The sequence below is a fragment of the Xenopus laevis genome, chromosome 3L (genome assembly GCF_017654675.1).
Source record: "Xenopus laevis strain J_2021 chromosome 3L, Xenopus_laevis_v10.1, whole genome shotgun sequence".
Lineage (NCBI taxonomy): Eukaryota > Metazoa > Chordata > Amphibia > Anura > Pipidae > Xenopus > Xenopus laevis.
In genome coordinates, this window is record NC_054375.1 from 77107660 (window position 1) to 77127949 (window position 20290).

Sequence of the window (20290 nt, forward strand, 5' to 3'; positions counted from 1 at the left end):
CTGTTGATCACATGTGTTCAAACTATTTTATGACAACAAATTAGGAATTTTTCTTTCTGTAGGTCTGAACCATGAATTAAATTTGACCCATTTATTTCCTTAGGTAAGAACAAAGCTCACTGTATCCTACACATCTACTATGTAAACATGTGCTTTTAGCCCTAATTTACTTAAACTGCCCCCATTTTAGTTATATAAACTATAGTAAGCAAACACAATTTTACAAGTGTAGGATAACATGACATTTAAAATGGATATAAAACACACTTCTTTATGTTATTGGTCCTTTAAGTGTGCAGTATACTCCCTTATTTAACATTAGCTCAATCACTAAGGCTTACACGGAACACTTTTCATCCATTGTTTTAATAAGGAAAACTCTATGGTTTGTGGTTATTCTTAAGATAAAGAAGACAAATGAAGCTATTCATAGTTTGGTCCTTTCGAGGTAGATCATTAGATTATATATAGTTATGACTTACAATGGAGTCCATTTTGCTGTGGGATTCTCTGTGTTCTGGTCATCTAACTACCTATTCTGCAAAGAACAAACATGGAGTAGCATTACATTGCATGTTTGTCATGATTAGCTCAGAAATATCACAAACCAAAGATTTTTAATGATTAAAATAATAGGAAAAATGGATGTTCAGCAAAAGCCCAATTCAATAAACTCATGTTGAGCAAGGGGATATACTGGTTAACAAGGGAAAAAGTTGAAAAGAGAATACATTATTTAAAGGTAAATAATATCCATGATTATGTGGTACTATAAGAAATTCTCTTTGGTTGCCAGGTCACTTAACAAAGTACACATGTAACTAATGATTTAATAAGATAAAAATAATGTAAACACGAATAACTGAGCAGCATTAGATATAACTCCCTAAAGAAATGCTTTTTATTATTTGCACCTGTCCCTGTAAAGACATGCTGGCATATGTCACTTCTGTTACTTCCTCTTGTGAGAACCCCCCTCCCAGCGCTGATTAGAGAGGAGAGCCAGGAGATCTAAAGAACTGAACTTGTCAGATTAGCTGGAAAAGCTGCCAAATCTGATGCTCTGTGTTCTCTATACACAGCAGGCAAAAACAAAAGCGACTTTTGCTCCCTGTTCTGCTTTAAATAGATCAGTTTAACCATTTGTTTGAAACAACCCTATTTTCCTAATTTTCAGTCCATGATTCCTACTGTTTAGTGCTCCTGTGAAACCCCTGCAGTTTCCCTTGTTATCTATTATCATCAGTGCAGGAAGGATGACTTGTGGCAACATATTACTGCAGGAGAGAGAAAAAAAAAGGACTGAGTGCCACCTAAAATCAGCTGTAGGACTGTAAATTTCGGCTAACTAGCTAGTACAGGTATGGGACCCGTTCTCTGAAAACCCATTATCCAGAAAGATCCGAATTATAAGTCAATTGTCTCCCGTAGACTGCATTTAAATCAAATCATTAAACATTTTAAAACACGTTTCTTTTTTTCTCTGTAATAATAGAACAGTACCTTGTACTTGATCCCAACTAATGTAAAAGTAATAGACAAATACAAGAGTCCTCTGCACTCAACCCATTATCAATATATTTAAGACAGAGACATTTTGTGCATACTGCTAATAAAAAATGCCTTACCCTTTAAACAAAACAGGGATTGTTTGTCCATATATTGCAATATATTTAAGCTGGCCAACTACGTCAAAGTCACCCAATATCTGGCCAGTGTTATGCTTAATTTTCATCTGATTCATTAAGAATTCTATTACTTCATTATACATTTTACAAAGGGACTAGGTTTTGCCTGCAACTTACTAGCTGCTTTCAAAGTAAAACTCCCAAACTTGGCTGCCCTTTTATTAGACACCAGTGGGATCACCTGACTATAGCTGGGAAGGGTGGGAGCTACAACATGGAGCTGGTCACTGCTCCTGTCTAAACTATAACAAACAAGGGAAAGTTGTGCTCACCACTAATTTTTAAAACCATTAGGCGGCCGTCATGATAAACATTAAGTTGGTGTGTCAACCTTTAATGAACAATTTGATGTACCTTAAACTGCTCAACTGCTGAAATAGTTCTTTAGAACAGTATCTATCAGTAGTGGAAATTCTGTATATACAGTTATTTACAATACTTTCTGGTCTTCACCTTGCTCTATTGCACTTTTATACAGGTTTTTGGCAATGGTATGCCCCTTTAGAACACATTATTGTCTAGCCCACCTCATCTACTAGTTAGGAAAGCTGAGGAACATATTATGTAGTCTTAGCTACTTTAAAGAACATAAACAAGACTTTGCTACACATTAAAAACATTTTTGCAATTATTTTAAGACTGCTTACCTAATTGAGGGTGTAATGTGGTAATGATTTCTTGTGATGCAATATTGTCCAAGCTTTCATGAACAGAAACTAAAAGTCTTAACATAAATCAGATACTAATTAGACATTTAATAAAGAGAAAAATTAATTATAAGCTTTATTAATGTTTTTGGACAGTAAATAACACTCTTTGGAGGAAAATAAGATTCATAACATTTTTATGTACAGTATCCTATACTTTTGGATTTCAAATGAATTAATCATGCCAAATGTGGCCTTTATAAGCTTCAGGAGGGGAATCCCTTAACTTTGAGCCCCATCATCCTCCAACAAATAAGGTTTAGATCCTTCTGGAAATGTTAGCCAATTTGCATAGGGTGATCCACTATGCTCTAACAATAAGCTAGCAGATATGAAATGAAGAGTCATATATAACTGAAAAGGGACTGCCATTGTCACTAAAAATAAGCATTGCTTTTAAAACCTCACTAGGAGCTATTTACTATGTTGCTCAGCTCCAAAAAAGATCAGTGGTTATGCGCTGTATCTCAGAAAAAGGACACATTATTTGTATAGGTTCAGTATAGCAGGCTAGTTGCTAAGAACTGCACGCTAAAAAAATAAGCTACATAAAAATAGCTTTTCAATCACCCTTTCATTGTTTCCACCTCAATGTACAGAATTCTTACCTTTGAAGACCTTGGACATCACTGTTGCTTTCTGGCAAAACGGTAATGCCTCGTCCAAAGCATGTGCCTCCATGAAGATGAAACTCCATGTGTGGATTCTTTGCTTCATTTTCTTTGCCTGATGTATGTAGCTTGGCGTGCACATTATGAATCAAAAGATAGCTACCGATCTTCAAGAAGAAAAAATGATATTACATTATATTATATTTGGCTGCAACTAAAATGTTTTACTTTACCCTTGTTGGGGCCTCTAAATCATCAATAATCATTCTGAATATCACTCAGTCATCTAACAATATTAACAAATATTAAAGGAACAGTTCAGTGAGAAAATAAAAACTGTGTAAATAGATAGTCTGTGCAAAATAAAAAATGTTTCTAATATACTTAGTTAGCCAAATATGTAATGTATAAAGGCTGGAGTGAACAGATGTCTAATAAAATAGCCAGAATCCAACTTCCTGCTTTTCAGCTCTATAACTCTGAGTTAGTCAGCGACTTGAAGGGGGGCCACATGGTACATTTCTGTTCAGTGAGTTTGTAATTGCTCCTCAGCATTCAGCTCAGATTCAAAAGCAACATATATGACCCATGTGGCCCCCCTCAAGTCTCTGATTGGTTACTGCCTGGTGACCAGTCAGTGTAAAGCAAGAGAGCTGAAAAGCAGGAAGTAGTGTTCTGACTGACATGTTATACATCAAATAACTCCAGCCTTTATACATTACATTTTTGGCTAACTAACTATATTAGAAACATTTTTTATTTTGCACAGCCTATTTATTTACCCAGTTTTTATTCTTACACTGAACAATTCCTTTAAGCATACACCAAATCTAGCATTCTGCTTTAAAGAAAAACTAAACCATAAGAAATAATATGTCTAAAAATGCCATATTTTACATACTGAACTTATTGCACCAGCCTAAAGTTTCAGCTTCTCAATAGCAGCAATGATCCAACACTTCATACTTGTCACAGGGGGGGTCACCATCTTAGAAAGTGTCTGTGACACTCACATGTTCATTGGGCTCTGAGCAGCTGTTGAGAAGCTAAGCTTAGGGGTGGTCACAAATTAGAATTATAAAATGAATATAAATATAAGCTGATGCTACAAGGTTGATTAAATTCTGATGCTACTTGCACTGATTTATGTGCTGCCATGTAGTAATTATCTGTATTAATTACTAATCAGCCATATATTATGACATTTATATTCCATGCGTACTGTATACTGTGAGTGGGCCCCTAAGCTCAGTAAGCAACAGCAGCAGAGCTTGTGCAGTTAATCAACAGAAAAGAAAACGGGGAACTTATATTTGGAGACACAGATCTTCCCTACTAAAGGAAAGCCCTTTGCTGGTACAGAAACCCAAAACATAATGTACACCATTTCTAGCCTACTTCTTTAGTTAAGCTTTAGTTCTCCTTTAAATACAGCCAACTCAGAATTTTTCACAGTATTCGTTGAAATCCTTATTTCAGCTGAATGAATCCTAACTAAACTTATATCATCACAAAAGCAGTGGATGATGCAATAATTTGGGATTTTCTTAAAAAAAAAAAAACAACTTAATATTCATATTACAGCTGAATTTTTTTTAAAATAGTTGGTGGAGAATTTGACTGAATACAAAAATTATGAAATCAGCACATTACAAAGTGCATTTTGTTGTAACCCTTTAAGTTTCTGTAGAATTTTGCACTTAATTTGCATTTTGTGCCAGACATTTGTTAACATTTTGTGCACTTGCCATCTTGACAAAAAATTCACAGCAAACATATTTAATGCATTTTATGCGAGTAAAGTAATAAAATATATGTGTATGTCAGAAAACCATAAAAGTATATATTCTTCCAAATCCAGAATGGATAAATGTCTTTATACTCCAAACTACTACTACACAAAGATTTGTTAAACTTTGGTTTGGATTTGGTTTTGATCAAATATCTGAAAAAAGCTTCAAAGCTTGCATTCATGTTGTCCATAGTATTCATCCCAGGGTACTAAACAAGCCTAGCTTGCCAAACATCTTTGATTAATTTTTTAGGATTCATGCAGGTTTTAGCTCCAAAACTTGAATTGTGTTAAAAATTTCAATTTGAACGAATTCTCGATAAATATTTCGAGAATTATTAAAGCCTGATGCAGCAAAAAGTCTGAATCCGAAAATCCGCCATCTCAGACTTGCCGTGGTTGTGTATAAGGCAATGGCAGAGGTCCCTGCTATCTACTTATTGCCCTGGTGAAACTCCAGAGGGAGCTTAAAGGAGTTGCTCACCTTTGAGTTAACTTTTAGTATGCTGTAGAGAGTGATATTCTGAGACAATTTGTAATTGGTCTTCATTTTTATATAATTTGTGGTGTCTTAGTTATTTAGCTTTTTATTCAACAGCTCTCTGAGCTTTAGGAACAAAGGCTCCATTCACTGTGAATGTACAAATAGCATTTTATTTAAATCTTATGATCATAGCAATAATGTTTTTATGATAAATTAATACATATGCCGTTTTATTTGGTAAAGACTTCCTTTGTAAGCACAGGACGCTCATATTCTTTTGGTGATTTGTAGTCAATCCACTGTGCAGATTGTCCTTTTTAAATGTATTTATTTATGAACTGCAAATGCTCTGAAAAATATATTGGTAGATTATAAAAGATGATAATTAACATAATGCCACTTAATTGCATTAGATAAAAAAAACTAAAAGTGCCACAAGGGGGCAGTATTGCCTAACTTGTTCGCAGTGAGCAAGCAAATACTAGCAACATTTCTTTTTCTATAAATGTTATTTTATCTTAAAATTCCTAAAGGGAATATGATTCTATTTTAAAAATAAATTATACTATATACAGAAATTACATGAAGTAAACAGGTTTTACTTTTAATGCAGATCTTTCTAAAGTTTAAATAATTCTAAAATTTAGATAAAAAAAAAAAAAACATGTAATTCATTTATTATGCTAGGTTTAAAAAAAGAAAGTAAAAACTGTTTTTTTATATTATATTATTAAAGCTTGTCTTGGGTTAATTAAAATAAAATGGAAGTGTCCGTGCATGCACTTATTTGTGTATGAAGTGTTTGATTATATCAAACTTGTTGCTGTCAGTCAGATAATCAGAACACTTCCCCAGGTAGCTTGACCCATGAATGTATGAGTGTATTTGGAGTTAAGAGAAATTTTATATTACAAAACAATAGGATTTCATGGTTGTGGCTTGTATGACACATAAATTCATGGGTTCTTATTTTGATGCAGCCACATGTTATTAAAGGAGAAGGAAAGGTTAAAACTAAGTAAGCCTTATCAGAAAGGTCCATCTAAATATACCAGTAAACCCCCAAAGTAGTGCTGCTCTGAGTCCCCTGTCAAAAGAAACACTGCATTTCTTTCCTTCTATTGTGTACACATGGGCTTCTGTATCAGACTTCCTGCCTTCAGCTTAAACCTCATTGCCCTGGGCAAGAGCATGCTCAGTTTGCTCATCTTCCCCACCCCCTCCCTTCTCTACTGTAATCTGAGCCCAGAGCAGGGAGAGACTCAGGCAGGAAGTGATGTCACACCACGTTAATACTGCAGCTCCTATCCTAAACAAACAAGAGAGCTTCTAGAGCTGTTTACTCAGGTATGGTAAAACATTCTACAGAATAAAGATAGCATTCTAACTTGCACTATTGCAGCTAATCTATTGGCAATAAAATGCCTCCGAAGCTTTCCTTCTCCTTTAAAGGACATTCTGTATGAATTACTTTCATTTGGGGCCTTTACGTGCATTATACTTGCATTATAACCTGTAGAGGACTGGAGTAACTCTCCTGTCAACTTTTTTTTCAACATTCTTTTCCTGGTTTTCTTAAAAGTATCAATGAAGCCATCAGTCTCAGGATAATATATTGAAGTACGTAATTGAATCACCTTAACTAATTTGCACAAGCCCTGCAGTGTACTGGATATTTTTAACATTTAAAAGTAATGATGCGCATCCTATAATTTATAAGGCAATTTTAGGTTCGCAAAACATTGCTTAAATAAATACAGTTCAATATTTCTCTTCACGAAGCACATTTGGTCACATTGTACAAACGTGCATAAACTGACTGTGTATTCAATTATGTACCCCTTATTGTAAAAGAATATTATAAGTCACCAAGGAGTGTCATGACTATATAAAGGCATAAGGCGGAGTGGTTTTATACCATCTTGGAATAAGTTTCAATGAATCATGTGACAGAAAAGACAATTAAGCATTCATTATAACTGATTGTACTCTTGAGTATTATACATAAGCCCACATGCAGCTGACCAGCCTTCTATGCCGATTCTGAGCATAACTATCCCACTAATGATGGGGACAGGGAGATCAGCTGCAGTTAACAGATGCAAAGTACCATGCACTGCACCATTGTGACCTGCACTCAACCAGAGCCCTACATAGATGCGTAGGATTTAACCTAATCCTGTGCTGCAGGACACCAATTTTTTTACCTTAAGGGATTTTGCCGATTCAACATGATTATCATAAACAAGAACATCTATAATCAGGCTCTGCCGCTGATGGATAAGTGCTTGGTCTCCTTCAAGTGCAGCTTCTTCAACAAATACATTCCAGGAAGGAGAACTAATTTTTGTACCATCCCATACCTACAAAAGAAAATACATTGATTTGTGGTAGGTCAATTAAAATACAGTAAAAAACCAAAATACAATAAAAGTGTTTTAAGTAAGCACCACAGAATGATCTTCGTTCTTCATGGCAAGTGCATATGCGCAGTAGAGTGAAAAGCTGAACTAACTGGCCTTTTCACTCTATTGCGCATATGATGACAGAAGGCATTAAAGGACGAAAGAAGAGGATTGCTCCATGGTGCTCACTGAAAAGTACTCCGGGCAGTGGAAAATTTTGGCACCCCGCGATTACAGCTTTCCTTCTCCAATAAAGGAGATCTATGTCATGAACAAGTAGTTGTCATTGTCAATATAAAGAATGTGCATTTAAAAGTTGTTCTTTTCTGTAACAAACCATTTACTGCTGGCTGCTTTCCCTGGCTATATAGGACAGTTGGTGGCACTCCGCACTTCAGTATATTCTCTCGTCTAGGAGGGCAGCACTGCGATTGTCTACTCATATCCTACTATGCTTTGGGAAGGAGTATTAGGAAAGGCGTACTGCTCATTTGTATAGAGACTGTATACGATTTTTAGAGTTCCAATAAAGGTAAAATTTAAAAAAAATAAATTGATTTCCTTCCCAAAATTTAAAAAAAATAAATGGATTTCCTTCCCAAATATGAATTTATAATATGAATTTTATTTGAATATAGTATTCATCATGAGGGTGGTATTAAAATTACTATGAAAAGTTGCAACATTTGCTCTGGTTCTTGCAATCCACAACAATCAATCCAATGCTAACTGATGATTTCTTGTGATAGGTTATTAGAAATGGTACTCTTACATTTGTTGCACACACCTGTAATTGCAAAAGCAGCAGGGTTTTTGTAGGATCAAAATCTGATCCCCCCCTGCTGTACCGTACACTGGATCAAATAAAATTTGATGGTGTGTTTGGTTCATACATCAATGTCCAACAATCAATGAGTTTTAATGAGAAAAAAAAAAAAAGTCTTTCAGGCATCAGACTTTATCTGGTCGAATGCAGGTGGTGTTCCCTTCCCGTCAGGCTTGTCTTGTAAGATGAAAAAGCTTGAAAACAATTTTTAGATTGTTCTCATTATAGTTTGAGTACAACTGACTTTTAGGTTGCAATCTGATATTCCAATAGCATCCAACAAAAACTCCCCTGTAGTTTTGCTTTTAAATGGTAATGCTCATTTGAGATGCAATGAGAAATACTAAACTTCCAATGCATAGTAGATTGCATAATTTCTGGAAACTGTTACGTTTACTCAAAGGTTGGTATTTTTAACAGTCCTGTACAGTATTCTGTGTAGAAAAATATGTACTATTTTAAAACAACTGACTTTATGGGGAAAATTTTGTTTTTAGTTCCTGATGAAGCTCTTAGATGTGGGTGCTTCTAATTCTCACACACCTCCTATACAGTGACCAGGATATTTGTAAATGGTGACCTTGCTATGTAAAATATTTCTATATATAAACCTTTTAATCTGAACAATGTAGTTTTTAATCCAAACCACCCTTGGACAAATTCCAGTAAAATGTATATTCTGACAGCACAGGCCAAAAAATTTGACCTTAGATTAGATCAGATTAATGTAGAAGGAAGTGCTGTACTTGGCATTTCCTGTAAAGATGATCAATTTATACTGTGCTGCTGGGAAAACAAGGGGTTTCAAACTAGAACAATTGACTGATTGAACAGGATCGAATACACAGAATGATTAACTATGGGTAAGTTAAGTTATCAGTGAATGCCAGGCATTTTGACCGTACTGTACAGGAAGAGAGAAGGGGCACCAGAAAATATGCAGCATTTTAACTGCTTTTTCCTAGTGGCGACCAAATCACCCCATTGGCAATTGGCTTTACATAATTTGGCTAGGCTCTCTTTTTGTTAGTATTAACTGGATTTAATTGAAAAGCCCATCATCATAGGTATCTGAGTGCATATAAATCCGAATGGTAGACAACATAATTCAATATCACCATTTTCTTCTGTGTATTTTTCAGCATTATGTAACCAATAAAAAAAAAAAAAAAAACAAGAGTATGAAGTTGTTGGATTAATCTGTATAAATTCACAGTGCATTTTTTATACAGTATATACATCATTCAGAGGTCATGCTCGATTTACAATACTTCTTCTAGAAATGTTTGGCTCACAAAGAACATACGTACTTGACTGCCCAATGTTACTTTTACAAAGGGGTGGAACTCAATGGCAAATGACAGAAGTCTTGACTAAGATTAATATTTAAAACCGAAAACAGTTAATATTAAGTCCTCATCTTAATGAGATAGATGATCACAGTTACATGTATTCCATAATATATAAAGTCATAATCCTTTACTGTGAGAATGAACCAAGCTATTTATACAATGTTAAATTAAGTACCACATATAATACCATGACACCATTATTTAAATAATACTCTTACCTTAATAAGGTAGGAAGAATTGTCAACTTCTGCTTTTCCAACAAGCTGGCAAAGTAAGTCAAAAAACTGAACAGACTCAACATCTGAAATTTTTATCTGTGGTGCAGAAACTTTCAGGTGATTCGATGCCCACTGCCGTAGTACCTCTACAAATCTTTCGTCATCTGGATGAAAGTTGTAACATTTACTGGTAGACCTTGGAGATACTGGTGAACCAACAATGCCATCAAATACTAAGGCAGAAAAGCCACCACTATTAATTCCTTGAATTTCATCATTGAACTTCTGAATCTAAAAACAATTATTAAAAACATATAAATACTTTTTATTAACTAATCTCTGTAGTTAATGTTAGTAGATAATTTAAGAGAAGAGTTTATGTATATACCTTTACTCTATGAAATCTGACTATTTCCCCAACTTTGTAAACAATGGGCAGAGTTTCTTGATTTTCACTAAAAAGCATACACTTCAGCTTGGCCTCTGATTGATCCATAATTGTGACAAGTAAGCAATGATCTGTAATAGGAAAAACAACAGGTAACCACAATTCTATATATCATGGAACTGTACCTGTACAGTGAAACTACTGAATTATGAATTGATAAAAATTATTAATTATTATGAAATAAATGTATATTATTTTCTAAACAGAAATGGAGGCTTTATGGCAGATGACACTGGTTAATAATTAAGCGACTCATTAAGCCAGCTCAAATAAGATGCTAGCTGCACAGTGTAGACTATTTGCAGTATTTGAATGCAGAATATGTGCATGTTGCTCCTGCATGTTAAACTGCCTGCTCTCAAAATTGACATCACAAGTAAGCCATAAACTAGTAGCACAGAAAAGAACCTCACCATTTACATTTGTGTTCACTTGCATCTATCTCTGATGCAGAGATAGTCATCACAGATGGACTTTTGAATAAGATGTAATGGTTTTTAACCAACTGTACTTTACCGAAACAATTGGTCTTTATGATTTTTCCTATGTATTTTGAGTTATCAGCCATCCCAATCGAATTTGAGCATGCAGTTTGGTTGTCAGGGGTCGATGGTCCAAGAATCCAATAAACAGATGAGGCTTTACTTTTATTGCTATTCTTAATTTTTTTTACTTATATTTCTTCTCAGGCCCTCTCAATTCACATTTCATTTTGATGTCAAAACTGCCCTATTGTTGCTAGGATATTTGGCCCCTAGTGATCAGACATGCAGGAGACATTCCAATAAAGCACTCTTCGCAAAGTAAATATGCTCAAAGGTACAACAATTATTTTTTTTGTATTATTGCACAACTTCATGTACATAGCAGAGTATAGAAAGTAAGTAACTCATTACAAAAATATTTTTATGTTTTTCTACACTGGTATCTTTTTTTCCAGTACACTATCCGAGCAATCAGACAACAGTTTCAATTCCAAGCCTCAGAGCTGTAGAACAAAAAAAGTAAATAATTTAAAAATAAAGAATAACTGACAAATTAGATTTTGTATTAAGATTCTGTACCATGCTAAAAGTAAACTTTAAGCAGTATTAACCCTTTAAAACATGTGCCCTCTATTTTTCATGCTATCTATAATTTTTGCAGTTAATCAGAATTTTAACAATCATTTATTAATATTCCAGCAGAGCTCTCATTATTTCCTAGCTTCAAGGGAAAGCATGGAATATTCTTTAATGCTACTTAATTACTCTTCATTTTATGTAAAATGGTTGAATGAAGGAACTAACTAAGCAAAACTTCAGATTAAATTCTTTTGGGAACATAATATAAACCGTATGCATTAGCATCTGTCGAATTAGGATATACATCGGATCTTGTACTAGATGAACAGACTTCTTTGGATGTTCACTTATATTTAATTCTCATTACCCGCCATAAATCACAGGTTATTTCAGGGTAGCTCACATGGCTGAAGTTGCTTTCAGGCTTTATTTACGCTACAAATTTCTCAGGCTGTAACCAGTAAGATTTTGTAGAAACCTTCCATCAAACCTAAGGATGATAATGTGGGATTTTACATTCAGGCGCAATATAAAAATTCAGTTTTGTACTGAAATATTTTAGTGTAAATACCTGCAGTAAAGTTGCTGAGAATGCTTAAATTAATATCATTTAATAAAGACTATAGAAGCAGATATCTTCCTAGTTGAAACGTCATTCAGAATCCAAATTATGCAGGTAATATAACGTCACACACACATGCATTTTATCATCTGGAGGAGAAAACACTAATACCGCCCATGTGAGTAGTAACAGGCACGAAAAGGATCTGCCTATTACTGCATGAAAAGGATCTGCCTATTACTGCACAAACAAGACAAACCTTTTACTGCACAAACAAGAGTTCAATCACAAACACCAGCTTGTGAAAACTGGAGGGATAGGCAATTCTTCAATGCATCTCGTGACCGTATCTATATAATTTCATCAGCACCTAATAAATAAGTGTTATTTTCACCACTGTGGAAGTAAGGAGTTTACTTGTTACAATTTAGCTGGCAGTAACTTATAAAAATTTAATTATCAGTACTGGTCAACGTGTACTGTACTTTCAATGATCCCTATGCTAAAATAATAAATTGTGGATAGGAACACTGTTTTATTAATACATAAAATCCTTTATTCTTCCATTACCATCTTCTTTCCATCCTTCCATGATTTATTTTCATAACGCTACAGTGTTACAGATTTGGAATCACTATCCTGCTGAAAAATTAGCTCTCTCTCAAGATTCTGTTTTTGTAGCAGACTGAGATTTTTGGTGAAAAAATGTAATCACCAAAAATTGTGAAACAGTAAATATGATTGTGTTAAATTGCAGGAAAAGAAAATATGATTTTCAATTCCTCAAATATTAACTTGCTTGAATTCTAAAGAAACACTTCCCATTGCCTTTTGTGGCGTCTGAGCTGGTTTTAAGTTGGATGATTTTTTTAATCTAAAACAAGCAATGATTTAAAATTAAATTATTAAACGTTTGTTTTTTTGTAAAATCTGATAGAGATGAGCCGTCAAACAAATGGATTTGCTAATGCCCATCTGAATGATTCCTAATATGGATTTCATATAGGGAGAAAGTATTCTGAGACGTAGTTTCTCTTCTTGAACTATTTGTTCCAGTTTGGAAAAGTTGTTACGGTAATATTAAAAACATTGGTAATCTTTTATGAGTGGTAAGTATCGCTACCTCTTGTAAAAAGAATACAAATGCTAACTTTGCACCTTTCTATCATGTCTGGCATTATGCTATTACTAATGTTGAGGCCATTATACAGTACTAAATAGAATGTCATCCTCAGTCTAAAAACTTTAGGGTTGTTAGTTTGGTATCTCTACCAGGGAAGCTTTGGAGTAGGTAAACTGGGATTAAAAATTGAAATACTTTCAAAACACAATACAGAGTATGTGCTAGCATGGTTTTATGCACAGTAGATATTGGCAGACAAATTTAATTGACTTCTGTAATGGGGAAAAGCTAGATCTTGGTGTTGCAGTGGTTATGATCCCCTAGTTGTTAGGGGGTTTGTCCTTGGTCCTTTGCTGTTAAATGACCTTGAAGTTTGCATTGAAAGCATTGTCTCTGTTTTTGCATTTTACACTAAAAATTGTGCAGACCTATAGGTTTTTATGCAGGATGTTTCTATGTTGCAAAAAGATTTGAATAGATGTGTGAAATAAGATGCAAACTTGCAAATGAAATTCAACATTTGTTGGATAAAAATCACAAGAATTAAATCATGTTGGGGGGGGACTCCTAAATTGAGAAGGATTAGGGGATTAGTGCGTAGAACACAATTTATTACATCTCATAAAGTACTTATAGGTATTGACACAAGGGATGAAAGCATAATATTGCCTCTTTAGAGATCCCTGCGAAGACCTTACTCTGAATATGCAGCACAGGTTTGGACATCAGTCCTTTGGAAGAATATCAATGAGCTGGAAAGGGGTACAGTGAAATGCAATTTAACTGGTAAAAGGAATGAACAATTAAACTAGGAAAAAGACTGTTTTTGTTTTATTGAAGAGTTGCTTTGGAGGGGACATGGTAACTCACAATAGACATATTTTAGGATAAGGGACATGCAGCTGGCCCCTTTACACTCAAGGAATGCAACTTTCCCCGGGGCTACAATAAGGGGCAGAATGAAAAAAATTTGAATTTCAAGATAATTTTTGTGTACTTCAGCTAGGGAATAATCCAAATTCGATTAGAAAAAAAAAATAGAAAATTCGAATATCGAAATATATCATGTACTGTACTGTCGTGTAAAAATTCGACTTTGACCACTCGTCATCTATAACCTGCTGAATTGCTGTTTTAGCATATGTGGGACCTCCTAGAACCTATTTGGAGTCAATTGGTGGACTTTGAACAATCAAAGGTTTTTTTTTTTTTTTGAGAAAAACCGATTCAGATGATATCGAATGCGCTATTAATTCAATTCGTATGATTTGAATTCAGCTGAATACGGACCTATTCGATCGAAAACTTACTAATTCGGCCAAAAAAAACCTGATTTAATTTTGGTTCGTCTTTTTGAATTCGAATTTCAAAGTTTTTCAAATTCGACCCTTGATAAATATGCCCCTAAATGTTGTATATAATTGTGTTTGCTTACTGGTGTGTGTATATTTCTATACATAATTAAGTATGCATATCAGTAAATGTATTAACATGGAGAGGAGCAATGCCCTTAATTTTTTTCTGGCTTTTCCTACTATACATCACAGTTGCTGGCAGATACCATGTTGGAAATCTTTTGTTCAACGCATATTAACTAAGTAATTATAAGATGTATAAAATATTTAATACAAAATCACCTAAGTGGAAAGCTTTTTTCTAAAAAAAAAAAAATCACTCATTTCTAAATCTAATTCAATATCTAACCACAGTTATTGGCCATCTACTAATCAAATACAAAAGCATGGGGTATATCTATTACCATTTGATCCTTGAGTTTTTTCTCCCTGGTGGATGTGTTGTTTTTTTTGGTTTCGACAATGTTTTTGGAAAATGAAATGCTCCTATTCTAAACCCTGGCAAGCTTTTAATTAAGAAAACCCAATCATGCAAAAAAAAAAAAAATTGTCATGAGATAAAAGCAGCATATAGCAGAAAACCAACATGTTTTTAAAACACTGGGAGCACCTGGATAACACCTGAACTGGCACTTATATAACGGTGTAACAAACTGTAACCCACAGCACCTTAATACCCCTCTGAATTGTGTCTGTATGTTACCCTCCCATTTAGACTGTAAGCCCTACGGGGTAGGGTCCTCTAGCCTTTTGTTTCCTTGACACGGAGCACTTAATCTGTATTGTAATTATATTTTTTATATTTATGTGAATTGTATTTCTAATAATGCACTTATTGTTACTTTTTATTCCAAAGACCCCTTGTTTGTTACTACTAATTTATGGTTTTGTTGTACAGTGCTTTGCCCTCAAGGAGTGCTTTACAAATAAAAATATACATACATACATTAAGATGTGTATTTTTTAAAATTTCTTAAATTGGATTTTTTTTCACCCAGACCCTTTTTCTTCAGTGGATTTTATGATAGTGAGCAGCCCAGCCACAGATACTGCAAAGCCCACCATAACATTTCCACAACCTCAGAATATATAAGGTTCTTCTGGTGAAAAGCTGGTTTTGGGTTTTTCCAAACATCTTCTGGTACTATTATCAAATACCATGTAGATCTAATTTGTACAGCATTTTTCTAATGGTAGACTCATGTACTTTTAAGTTGCGAGACATCCTTAGGTCCAATCATGAAGTTCCAGGGAACTTTGACCTCTTTCAGCATCTTGCGTACTGATCTAGGGCTGATCTTGCAGGGACAGTCTGGCCTGTGCAAGGTGGCAGTTGTTTGAAATTTCTCCACTTGTAGATCTTCTAGAGTCTAGACAGTGGAATCTTATTTACTCCCACTTGGACTGGCATCTATTACCTTTTTTGCCAAAGGAGAAAACTCCTTAAATTTAGTCATGGTCAGACCACATACTTTAACAACAAAGTGTACCAAAAAAATGTCTGAGGTTTAAATAGTACAGGTTCTGCTAAGATGCTCGAACAGTTTTCTAATCATCTGCACCTGATTCTAATTTTAGACATGTGAGCTGGTGATAAATGCAGGGGTGCACTTAATTTTTCCATGGACTACAAAATATAAATGATATTTGTTATCTGTGTACTTACTTTGGTGCACTGTATTTTGAAATTGTTGAGGCTGAGAGTTGAAGTTTATCAGCTAAAAGAACAAAGGCCGTCTGTGTATATACGAATAGTTTTGATGTGTTATTTGGATTTAAAGCAAGCTCTTTTTTTTTCCTTAGTAGGTACCACAGTATACATGGATGTATGTGAATCAGTTCACAGCCACTAACATCACAAAGTCTAGGTTCCTGCCCATTTAAAATGGCAATTAAATTAGTCTGGCATCTATAACACATAAAATCATGCTGACACAAACTAAAAGTTGTGATTTTCAATGTATTCAATTATCTTATTTCTTATTAACCCTTCCTATCACTGATGTCAGACTAACAAGACATATATTATGTACTAATGAGCAAATCATTTACAAACATGCTCCAGGCTATACAGGTATATGCGCACTCTATACCGGATTATGGAACGTGGAGAGAGAACTATGTGATTAGTATCATCCGAGTTCCATGATGTTTGCTGATAATATGAAGAAATTATGAATTTTGTGAAAAAGATTTGTGTTTAAGTGAATGTTAAGTATTTCTAGCCATGCTCATACATGAATGAACAAGCATTTATAGTGACTATGTTAAGGTCAATATAGCGGTCAACACAAATTTGATTATGTTTCTTGATCTACTTTTATATATAAATTCAGTGTAGCCACTTAATTCTTGCTTCTTACTCTTTTATATGTACCGAGATAACAGAGCTTGTGGGACATGTTTCTAGTTCATTGTTCAGCTCAATTATGAAATTGGTACTGAATGCAAATTCACCACTTTCAAATGTCAGTCCATGCGCCTTCCTTGTGCATGCTTGATGCTTTTTTTTTTTTTTATAACTGAATAAATGTTACGTTTCAATTTATTGCAGTCCTTAACACTTCTTGACCTTTCTTGGGAATATGAGTGAGATTACTCTTGCCTTACTAAATGTTGCACTGAAATAGTATTGGCCTGAATACATAGTTGCATTTTTCTGTACTAGTTGTCAATGTAGTGCTAATTTTTATAAACGTAGATTTGAAAATATTTAGTAAAGTAAACATAAAAAACACTAACCATAATATAGGACCATGAGGGGTTATTTATCAAAGGTCGAATTTTAGAGCTATGTGAGCTTTTTTAGACCTCTAATGAACTCACAACTCGAATGGTCTCTAATATAAGAATAAACTCAAATCAGTGTAGTCGAGGTGAAAAGTAGGGATGCACCAAATCCAGGATTCGGTTCGGGATTTGGCCAGGATTCGGCCTTTTTCAGCAGGATTCGGCTGAATCCTTCTGCCAGACCGAATCCGAATTTGCTTATGTAAATTAAAGGGGTGGGAAGGTAAATCGCGTGACTTTTTGTCACAAAACAAGGAAGTAAAAAAATGTTTTCCCCTTCCCATCCCTAATTAACCTATGCAAATTAGGATTCGGATCGGTATTCGGCCAAATCTTTCGCAAAGGATTCGGGGGTTCTGACGAATACAAAAAATTGGATTCGGTGCATCCCTAGTGAAAAGCTCTAATTGATTGAGTTTTGTGGGAAAAAAACTCAAACCACCAGAATTGATAGAGTTTTCAATTGATACCCACTGAAAAAAACTTGAACATCATGAAGGCTATTAACATCTTCAAATGGTTCAAGGGACCTCTGCGATTGACTTCTACATGACCTCGACAGGTTGTAGATGGGGTATTTTCGGATTCAAGCTATTTCCAGCTTTGGCTTATAATAAATCACATTTTTCAAGTTTTTTTTTGTAAAAAGAAGAGTTTTTTAAAACCAAAAATCAGAGTTTTGACTCAAAAATACCTTGAAAACTCAATTTTTTTGTGAAAAAAAAAACAACTCGACCTTTAATAAATCTGCCCCTTAATGTTGTCACACTAGTTTCTAGAATAATATCAGATTTAATATTAATTTGTAACAGCAATACATACCGGTTCCTTTGCTTCTATAAGGAGGCTTGAAAAAAATTACAACACCGTACACATTAAACACTTTGCCTTCTTTTAGCTGATCAATGGGAGTATAAGTATACTTTTGCAAAGATACCTGAAAAAAAAAAAAAACGCAATGCTAAATGGGTGACAAGATTAAAGCTGTTAATAAGAACATGTAGTAATGTATTTCTGGGGCAACTAAACAAACCAAACAATGATCACAGTTCAAGTAGTCCTGAGCAGACAAAACAACAGAGGACTGCAAGCACAGTCTGATGCAGTTCTCACCCTATGGAATGTTCTACCCTTCCACAATCTTCTTTATTCTTCTTGTCTGAAGACCTGATTCTACACTGCTTTGAGGGTCAGATTTATCAAAATGTGTTTAGATTTTAATAAATAAAAACTCACCCAAAATATATATATATATATATATAGATATATATATATGCCAGCACTACTCATATAGTAGTTATATTATGCCTGGGTGCAAGAGCCAGAAAATATGGTACAATGTACACAGAGCAAAAATTCTGGTGTCGCAAGGGACTCTATCTGGAGGTAAAAAAATTAATTATTTTTAGATCGACGTTTCTACCCTCAGTTAGGGCTTTATCAAGATACATACATCTGATTTATCCCACACATTTATAGCCACACAATTTTTTTTTTACCTCCAGATAGAGTCCCTTGCGTGCAACAGCTTTCCTTCTACAAATTTATATATTTATATATATTTATTGACTTTGTATCATAAAACTAATGCAAAATAAAACATTGGTATAACTCTGCATTTCCTTCTTTCGTTTAGTTGCTGTGCTTTCCGTTTTACATGAATGTCCTTCAATTTTACAAATAAATGCCTTTTTCCAAACGAAGTGGCTATCTATTCAAATAGCTAAACTTCTCTTCTGCCAGGCATACATTTCATAAGAAAAGAAGCACTTACTCTAGCTCCTGCACGTGCAGCTGCCATAATAGACTTAATAAAAACCTAAAAAAAAAATATGAAGGTTACTCTGAAAAAGTAGTGTGAATAGCTTTCCAAGTAGAGCCGGCTGAGCAGCACTTATTAGAACTACAGGCCCCCTGCTGCAGACTTCTAGAGGCGCGACACTCCAGCTTTCCCTAACACAGCCTGCAGTCTAAGACTACTACACTTTCTGCAAAGCTGCTAATACAAGCTTCTTCCTCTCCTTAAAATCCCCACTCTGCAAGTCTCATCACGCGAGACTGGCGTCACGACTATACGTAAGCACAGTGACGCATCACTTAGTAGCATTGAAAGAGCGCCCAGCAGAGACTGCGTAACGCCAATAGAAGCGCCTCGCATGCGGTCATCGGTCAAATCAGTCTCTTTCCTCTGCTCGCACGTCTTGCTTTTGTTAGAGAAAAAAAAGTCTTTTTTTTTAGTACTTTGTGGGTCCTAACAACGGACAGCTTCAGCATTTATCAACTGTCAGTTCTGAGAAGGCTATCATTTGCCACTGCAACTTTTAGCAAAACAGTTATAAACTGGTACTGTTCTATTTATAAGGTCACTGATACAAAAATAAATATATTATAGTAGATTTATCAAAAGTGAAAATTTCAATTTCGAGCTATTTTCCTTGTGAACTTCTGAGTAGGGCACAGTCCAAATTTTTTGAAAAAAAATTGGAATATCGAAATTTACTGTCTCTTTAAAAATTTGACTTCGACCATTAGTCTTTTAAAACCTGCCAAATTGCTGTTTTAACCTATGGTCGACCTCTTAGAACCTATTTGGAGTCAAATGGTGGACGAAGGTTTTTTGGGAAAAACTTAGATCCGAATTTGATCGAATGCGCTTTTACTTCATTTCAATTCATACGATTCAAATTATTCGAACGAATACGGACTATTCAACCGGACAAAAAAATCGAAATTCAAAATTCAACCCTTGATAAATCTGCCCTTAGGTTACTACTATGAACTGATTTATATGGATATGAAATTCAACTGGAAATTGATGATAAGGACCATATGTGGCCCCAATGACGAGTTGTCCCAAGGTTCCAG

At 34.7% G+C, this 20290-nt stretch overlaps 1 protein-coding gene across 1 annotated transcript in view; it reads right to left on the reverse strand.

Annotated features, from left to right (window-relative positions):
* Positions 1-19425, reverse strand: part of pot1.L (protection of telomeres 1 L homeolog) — a gene marked incomplete at its 5' end in the record, with an annotated part of 32860 nt that extends 13435 nt beyond the window's left edge. The window contains 7 exon segments of the mRNA NM_001090953.1: positions 2336-2412; positions 3004-3173; positions 7490-7645; positions 10084-10374; positions 10472-10602; positions 18248-18362; positions 19200-19425. Coding sequence (NP_001084422.1) covers positions 2336-2412; positions 3004-3173; positions 7490-7645; positions 10084-10374; positions 10472-10602; positions 18248-18362; positions 19200-19226 — 967 coding nt within the window.
* Between the last annotated feature and the right edge of the window lie 865 nt (positions 19426-20290).